Below are 8,178 nucleotides of genomic sequence, written 5' to 3' on the forward strand. Positions count from 1 at the left end.
TCTCTCTCTCTCTCTCTCTCTCTCTCTCTCTCTCTCTCTCTCTCTCTCTCTCTCTCTTTCTCTCTTGCTCCCTCCCTCCCTCCCTCCCTCTCTTCCTTTCTCTCTCTCATACACACACAGGCACAGGGGGATTGGGGGGAGACACCCCCCACAAAGGAAGTTGAGAAGGATTTTTTTCAGGACACAGAACTGGATGTCAGTGGCTAAAAGGTCGATATTTTCCCTTAACACCCTTCTCAATGACTTAATCATGTTCCGTTTGCACAGAAAACTTCCCAAGAATAAAGTCTGGAGAATTAAGAGAATGGGTAAATGGGAAGGGATGTTTGGCCTGCAGCTGACCTTATCCGAGGTTTTCTCCACGTAGCAGGGGTCCTGAGGGGCAGCCAACAAGGGGACAAAGCCAGAGAGAAGCCGATCCTCTTCCAGGATAAGCAGGGTGAGGTCATCATCCGGGTCCTTGTACAGTGGCACCTCAGACTGATTCACTGCAGTCAGTATGTTACAAAAATCAGCTAGTGTTGACCACACATCCACAGCAACCCTGTAAGAAACAAGATAAGAAAAGAATGGCTCTAGAGAGATCAGTGAAAGTGTTCTTCATGCTTTGGGAACAGAAAGGTACTTGCAACAAAAGCTGTAAGGCTGGCTGGCAGCTGTCAAGAAATATTACCAAAAATGCAATAAGAAGTTGTGCACATAGCCACCATCTGAGGTATGTATACTGCTTTATATAAAGGTGAAACTGATCATGGGACTTTTAATCCTAACCAGAGAGGACAAAAAAGAATTTTGAGGACCAGTTGCTTAATGCTGGTCCTGTCACCTTTCCAGACAGTATGAGGAGACACTTCAAATCAATCTCGATACCCAGTGCCTAAAGCAGCTCTCAGAAGTCCCAGCTCTTGCATAGTCAAGTATATGCCACACAGACAGAAACTGGGCACTAACCTCTCTCCCTCAGGTATAACCACACAGGGAGTAGTCACACTGTGTAGTCAAGTAGGCTTCCTTATTAGAAATACTTTATAAATTAATTCTCTATATGTAAGCAGTAAAATGAATACATGTCCAAGAAAATCCCCCTTCCTGTCCTGCCAAAGTCTGCTCTGGAAGGGAAAGCTTCTTGCTCACTTCAATGCTATCTTGGCTGTCCCATGCCTTCTTCCTTCTCTCACTTGTACATTAGACACAGGATGACTAACCATCCTGGGACTGTCCAAGTTTTAACACTAAAATTTTCACATCTCTTAAGTCCGCTAGTCTGACACAAATCAGGATGCTTGGTCACCCCAGTCCCACATAATCATGTTTTGGTTGAACCTGAGAAAAAAAACACTACAAGATCTCTCTCTCTCTCTCAAAACTCTAAGGTAGAATAATAGAAAGAAGGTTCATTTAGTTCAGACTATCACCTACTGTGGCTCAGATTGTTTGGTGGGTGCTAAACATCTCTAAAACTTTGCCTGCCTAGGTAAATCTCAATTGTAGTTGTATACAATGCCTGCCAAGTTTACACACTTGATTTTCTCCTCCAGAAAAGCTTCTAACCCAGGAGACTGGAGTAGGAGGTACCTACCCTCTACTAGATGCTAAGATGTTAGAAATAGTATAAAAAACAAAACAACAACAACAACAACAACAACAACAACGTCACAGGAGAGATGGAGTACGAAGAGGCACTATGCCAAGAAGTTCTAAGAGTTCCCTGCAATCTGTCCATGAGCCTACAGGGTAGGGTGAGATCTAAGCCATTCAACCTCCAACTCCCATTCCAAGATGACAGGAAAGAGGGCATTTCAGGAACTGCCACTGAGAGTGAAGCTGGGGGGACACTAGGGAGAGGGATAGGGACTCCCTCACCAGCTCCAGGTGGAAGGAAGGCTGAGGTGGTTTATTTACTGAAATCACTACACTAGGAAAAGGCAATGAAATGAAACATCTTGTTTTCAAGAGCGTCCTGGGAACCAGGCGGAACACAGTCCCATTAATCACACAACGGCACATAATCGACACACGTGTATTGCAGAACCAAGTTACTTCCCAGGCTTTGCCTAGCAAGAACACTTTTGAGAAGAATCACCAGAGGGATGCAAGTTTTCTAAGCCCTCTGCATGGACACCAACAAGCAGACTCATTCACAAAGCTCCATCTTTTGGCTCAGCTGAGTTTGGCTGTCAGAAATGTTTAAATATGGAAAAAAATAAACAGTTGCAACACGTTTCTGTGCAGAAATCTGCCTGGGCTCCTCTGTGATGTAATGGGAAACGCGGCACTCAGGCTACCAGCTGTAGAATAAACAGAACTTTGAGGGTTAAAAGGAACTGAACTTTCCACGACCCCATCTGCAGAGAAGAAAATAATAAGAGGAATGATGCACTGCCCCACAGCTCTGATAGTTTATCCTCCGGTCCGGCTGCAGAGACAAGCACCGGATGTGATAGGGCTGCTCAGGGCTGCCTCTGAGGTTAGTGCTGCCCATGGGAGACACACAGAGAGGCTCTTCCAGTTCCCTGCTTCCTCCCCCAGTGCCCTGCTGGCCACTTGAGCCCACTGCCTGAGTCTGATCCCACAGCGTGGTGAGCTTTGGCCAACAGGCACTGCTTGGCTGCAGAGCAGCAATTTGGAAAATAAACAGGAAAAACGCCAGTGAGAAGGAAGAAGGTGAAAAGTCTCCCATCTGAATTCTTGGCTTGGAGGTCATGGTTGGTGCTAAACAGGTCAAGGCTGCTTGAGGACATAGTTAGGGATGAGGGTGTGGGCAGCAGTATCCCCAGCCAGAGAGAGGCGGCAGAGAATCACCCACAGTTTCCTCAGTGGGAGGCCCTCCATCCCTCTCATCCTCCCACCCTTACCATCTTGGATCCAAGAAGAAGAAATATGTGGTACCATGTGGTTCTCATTACCATGCTCTCCTGTCCCCTAAGGCCCAGAGAAACCAAACCGACTCCTCCCAGAGACTGCTGATCATCACTAGGGACTCCTGCCCACCTCTATCTTTCGCCCATTACCACCCACCTTGTGCCAAAACCTTATGACACACTGCAGTGATAAGGTAGATGAAAGTTCTTACCCTGCTGATTTTGTAAGACAGCAGCTGGGGCCAAAAGACATAGGAAGTGCCCTGAGTTCCCAAGTCAGAAATATAAATAAAAGCAGTCCAAGGGTCAAGTTAGACTGATCAGAATCAAGGAGATATAAAAACTACTTCAACAAAAAGTCACTCCTGCAGTCAGGTCAGCCTGATCTTGTTGGTACCCATGGGCCAACCTGTGACAAAAGTGTGGGAAATAAGAATCAACAAACTACCACCACCACCACCACCACCAAGAAGGAGAGGTTCTCCAACAACAACAACAACAACAACAACAACAAGAAGGAGAGGTTCTCTAAAACCCAGGTGAGAGGCCCGAACTGAAAAGCTAATACCTGCAGGAGGATATTGTTTCTGGAAGCTTATGGCCAACTGTGCCAAAGGGTTGAGAGGTCAATTCCATGGGTGAACAGTTTCCTGTCTAAGTAGAAGGGGGACATCTTACTCTTTTTTCCTCATGTTTCTTTCTTATCCCAACAAGAAGTGCCATTTAACCTTCATCTCACAGCAGCCCTTGGACACTAAGGAGTCAAGGCTGGTGGAAGGGTACAAAGTAAACTCCTTATGGCTATGAAGGGCTTGAAGATACTTGAGAACATGTGGGGTTCAGCCACGCCGCTCTGCCACCCATTCCTAACCAGCTTTTTGCTGAGGAGATTGAAGGTTATAGGTGAGTAGGACGGTGTGAAGGTGGGTGTGAAGACTTTCACTCTGTAGTCCAGGCTGGCTTGGAACTCACCATGTAGCCCTGACTGGCTTCAAAGCCTCAGTGATCCTGATCGCTGGGATCACAGGTATATGGTCCTATGCTTGGCTCAGATAAATCCTTCTGGCTTCTTCTGGTTCAACTTGTATTTGGGGGGATGTACCAGAGCCTACAAAATCCCACTAAAGTTAGGGTACACTCTTCACCAAGCAGACACAAACCAGCCAGAGAATATGAAACTGTGTTCAATAAACTCATTTATGGCTCCCAGAATGGCGGCAGTGGAGTCTCTCAGAAGCTGGGGTGCAATTTGTGTTCAGGGATCAGCAGTTGCAAAGTGACCCACTAGCCCAATGCCAAAGAACGCACCATACACGAGGAAAGCAGATCCCTGGCTGTAGCCTGAATGCCAGATCCTAGCCTGAAACAGACCAGCAATGACTAGTTAGAGGTATGCACTCAGTACCAAGGTTCACTACAGACATGCATTCACTTACTCCACCAGAAAGGGGGGTGGGGGAAGAGTTAATTTACTTTTTATTGCCTCAGAATTCCAAGGTTTAATGTAGCTGTCAGTTTGAGTGCAGTGCAGCTGCTGGCCGATACAATGCAGCCCAGGCCAGCCCAGGTGACTGGGGAAACACATTTCACAGAAATGAACCAACACACACTCTTGGCTGGTTGTTTGGAGGATATTGACTTGGGGAATCAGATTAACCCTTCAGGCTGGGGTTAGTTCTGCAAATAGCATTAGAGACCTCTTCGGCCCAGGGAACTGAGATGGTTGCTCTCAGGTGAGCCCACAGTTTTTTGTGTGTCTATAGTTCTCACAGGCGATGCTATACAACTATGTGCCTTGCAAGACAGAGGTGTGGAACATATGAGGCATGGTATACCACGGCCATCATCTCCTTGTCTGAAATGCAGGAAGAAAGTTAGGTCTGCTATCGGCCAGGGAAAGTCAGGGAAAGTCTGGGAAAGTAGGACTGTTCCCAGAGCTCCAACAGACAGGACTAAGGAAGGGCAACAGGTTGAAATGGTCTGACCAGGGCTCAGTCTGTCTTTCTAGAAAGACCAAGGAAGACTAAGCATTCACACAGTTCTTCATATTTTTACTGGGGGAATAGGCTGACTGGTGATTAATATCAAGTACAATGACCCCATGTTACAAGCCTGCGGGGGCCTGTGGAGGTGGCCATTTCCTGTGTAATACCAGCTTGTTTAAACACTAACATTCAAACTCCACAGCTGCAGAACAAACCCGGAAAGAGCTGAGTGAGAAGAAGCCCTGCATTGTGTTTCAGAGCTATGGAAGATCAGAGAGGTAGTACAGATGGGAAACAAGTTGGGTTTTGGGTTCCTGGGGTGAAGAAATCTGGAAACAGCCAAGGTGGTACAGAAAGAAGGTACAAGGAAACTAAAAGTCCACTGAGTACAAATTCACAGGAGAGGCAAAAAACTATCAAGCAAATGCTCAAAGGCATACATTATCTGCTTTAAGAAATGTATTTCCCTTTGGGAGCCCAACTCTCTGGATCAACAGACAACATTAAGTTCCTGGTTGCCCTGGAACACTTCTTACGTAACTGCAAAAAGAAAAAAAAAATGGCAGCGTATAAGCAGCTAGTTGCAGAAATGGATCTAAACCTAACAAGTCTAGTGGTGCTATAAGAATACTATTTGGGCATAAGATGTTAGTAAGTTCTGTCAAAAGCCTGTTTGCATTGGGATGAGTGCACAGTTCTGGAACTTCAGTGTTAGGAACTATAGTAGGCTATAAGGGTGGAGACGCAACTCTCTCACTGAGATACAGGAACCACAAAATCTGTGTTTTAGATGCTGCTGCAATACAAAGAGATCACTATTCTAGGAGGTTAAGACAAGCAGCAAGATGCCTTGTTCACGAATAAGAGATGCCTACTAGGTAACCTAGTTGAAGACTATCCCTTCAACAATCATAGTTCATATAAAAGCAAGTCAACTGGGTCCTTTGAGAAATTACTCAGCCCTAAATCAGATGTCTAGCAGAGCAAATCAGATTCTGAAGCTGTACTGCAACAAGGACATAAGCGGCTCCATGTTGCTACGCAGTGTAGCAAGCCCTACAGTCAGTAATAGAACACTGGAATCTCTCTGTAGGATTTCTCAGGTACCAAAGTGTTTCTCCTATGTCATCTCTCCAAACTCATTCTAGGTCATAGTCTTATTTGATTTCAGTTCTCTCAAGTCATTCTCATATATATGGCCTCTGTAACATCACTATGGTGTGTTAAACCCATCAGCACTGGGTTTGGGAAAAACAGCCCCTAGGGGATTCTGACATCTCCATGGCCAGAGCAGAGGAGCCCTTGGCAGCCTCCCTGGTGCGGATTCTCACGGTTCCTGCCCCTCCAAACTTTTAGCTGTAACCACTCCCAACACGTCTTCTCAGTTTAGCATATACTGGACCCAAATAACCTTAGCCCAGTGCTGGAAAGTCTCTCCCTGGGGTCAGCTGTTGTACCCTGCAAGGTCAGACTAAAGCTTTAGACCAACACCCCTTTCTTTCACAAGGAGTCCTGTGGGAGGAGTGGGGAGAAAACAGAGGCTCCTGCCATGGGAGAGATCATGTGTGCCCCACGCTCAGCACTTGGAGGAAGAGGAACCCCTTGGTGCCAGGCTGCAGTGCTGACGCCCCAAACTGGAGCCAGGGAGACTGGGTGGGGAGCCAGGGTAGCAAAGGGGCTTCCCACAGTCACCAGCACTTCCTTCAGGGAAGTGCTGATGGACTATTACTTAGTGACCTCCTAAAATGCTCTTTGGGAAGACGTATTAAGCGTCCTTGAAAGGCTGCCGATTAGATTTGGGATTAGTTCTCATTCAAAGTTGCCTATGAGGGTGCACGAACTAGCTGTTTCTTTAACTCAAGAATTCCTATCTCATCTACAAGGCCAACATATGTGAGCTCCCTGAGGACACGCCCCTTTTTTTCTGATGAGGGAGCCTCGGAAGATTCCCTAGAAGTTTCTTCAAGTATGATCTGCAGATTATATAGGACAAGCAATGGAAAAGCAGCAAGTTCAGGAATTTCTAGATTAAAAAAAAAAAACAAAAAACAGTACTCCAATCCAACAGTGTGATAAATGCATCCGAGCTACAATTAGGAAGATATATAGCGTCAGAATTCGAAGGTCTGGGCAGCCTGGTGAAACGTGGGCTCTCCAGAGCCCCAGCTATGTTTCCCATTATGTAACCCTGGTCATGGGCAGACAGCCAGACTCCAAATGAAAAAGAGACTCTGGCTTGGCACTGGTTCTATTTTCCTATCCTCATTCGGGGTCAGCACAGTGTCATACAGCTGCAGAGAAAGCTCTGGGGATTAAACCTGGGAAAGCCTCCAAGACCAGGACCTGGGTTCAAGTACCAGCTGAAAGCAATAAACCAACTGCCACAGCTGGGCTAGGTTTGGATGTTCTCAGAGTCCCCTGACTCTTTCACTTACTGAGAACTAGAGATCAAGATGAGGGAAGATTTGGCTTCAGCAGAGACTGTGAAATGAGGTAGGTTGTCCCACTGCCCTGGCTCTGCCCAAGGTCCTGGGATACAAGGAGTTCCTATGTCTGGGTTCATGGAAGACTGCTTTCAGCTTTTCTTCCATCGGCTGACATTAACACCTTTCCTCATGGTCACTTGCTGAAGTAGAAAGCAGCTGCTTGCTTTTCTTGCCTCAAAAAAGTCCTGGTGTAGAAGAGCTAAGAAATTGTGCTAGTTGACAGTCACGTAGGTGGTCTCTCCAAACGCTGAAGTCTGTTCTAAAATGACTAAAACCCTCTATGCTGCCTTTTACAGTGGACAAGGAAGCCACTTGCCCCAGCCCATTACAGTCTCCTGGGACACGAAGCCATTCTATCACATCTCCTAACAGAGCCAAAAGAGTCTCCTTACCTACATGCTGACTCCAGACCCACTAAATGCCTCTGTGGGGAAGGAACAAAATAGCTCTGCAAACCTTCCCTTATCAGCTCTTGAAGAGTAATGAGATCCTGTCACCATCATCATAAGTGTTTCACATGTGCCTACCTAGAAACAGTAGATCTGACTAGAAAGAATAGGAACATAGGCAAAGAGGAGAGAACCCAGAAAACTAATGGTGAACTTTGGAATCCCTCAGGACAGTGAAGGATTGTGTGCTATCAATTTCTAACCATTCAAGGAGGGAAGGCACAAATGAAGGGGTCGAGATGAAGTAAGGGTCCAACAGGTCAGAGGAATCATCTGGAAGTAGATTTCCTAAAGGAAGTGCAAGAGAAAAGTATAGCTTATGTAGCCACCTTATCTTAAGATCAGAGAAGAAATGCAGGCAAGGACCAATGAAAGCACACAAATGCAGGCAAGGACC

General features: G+C 46.3%; 1 protein-coding gene across 4 annotated transcripts in view; it reads right to left on the bottom strand.

Moving 5' to 3' along the window:
* Window positions 1-8,178, bottom strand: part of Smg6 (SMG6 nonsense mediated mRNA decay factor) — a 229,827-nt gene that overhangs the window by 104,616 nt on the left and 117,033 nt on the right. For all 4 annotated transcript variants that reach the window (XM_028759168.1, XM_028759169.1, XM_028759170.1 and 1 more), the window contains one exon: window positions 343-544. In XM_028759168.1, the coding sequence (XP_028615001.1) occupies window positions 343-544 (202 nt within the window). The remainder of the gene's footprint in view (window positions 1-342; window positions 545-8,178) is intronic.

This window comes from Grammomys surdaster, unplaced genomic scaffold, assembly GCF_004785775.1.
Source record: "Grammomys surdaster isolate TR1022 unplaced genomic scaffold, NIH_TR_1.0 126278, whole genome shotgun sequence".
In the NCBI taxonomy this organism is placed as follows: domain Eukaryota; kingdom Metazoa; phylum Chordata; class Mammalia; order Rodentia; family Muridae; genus Grammomys; species Grammomys surdaster.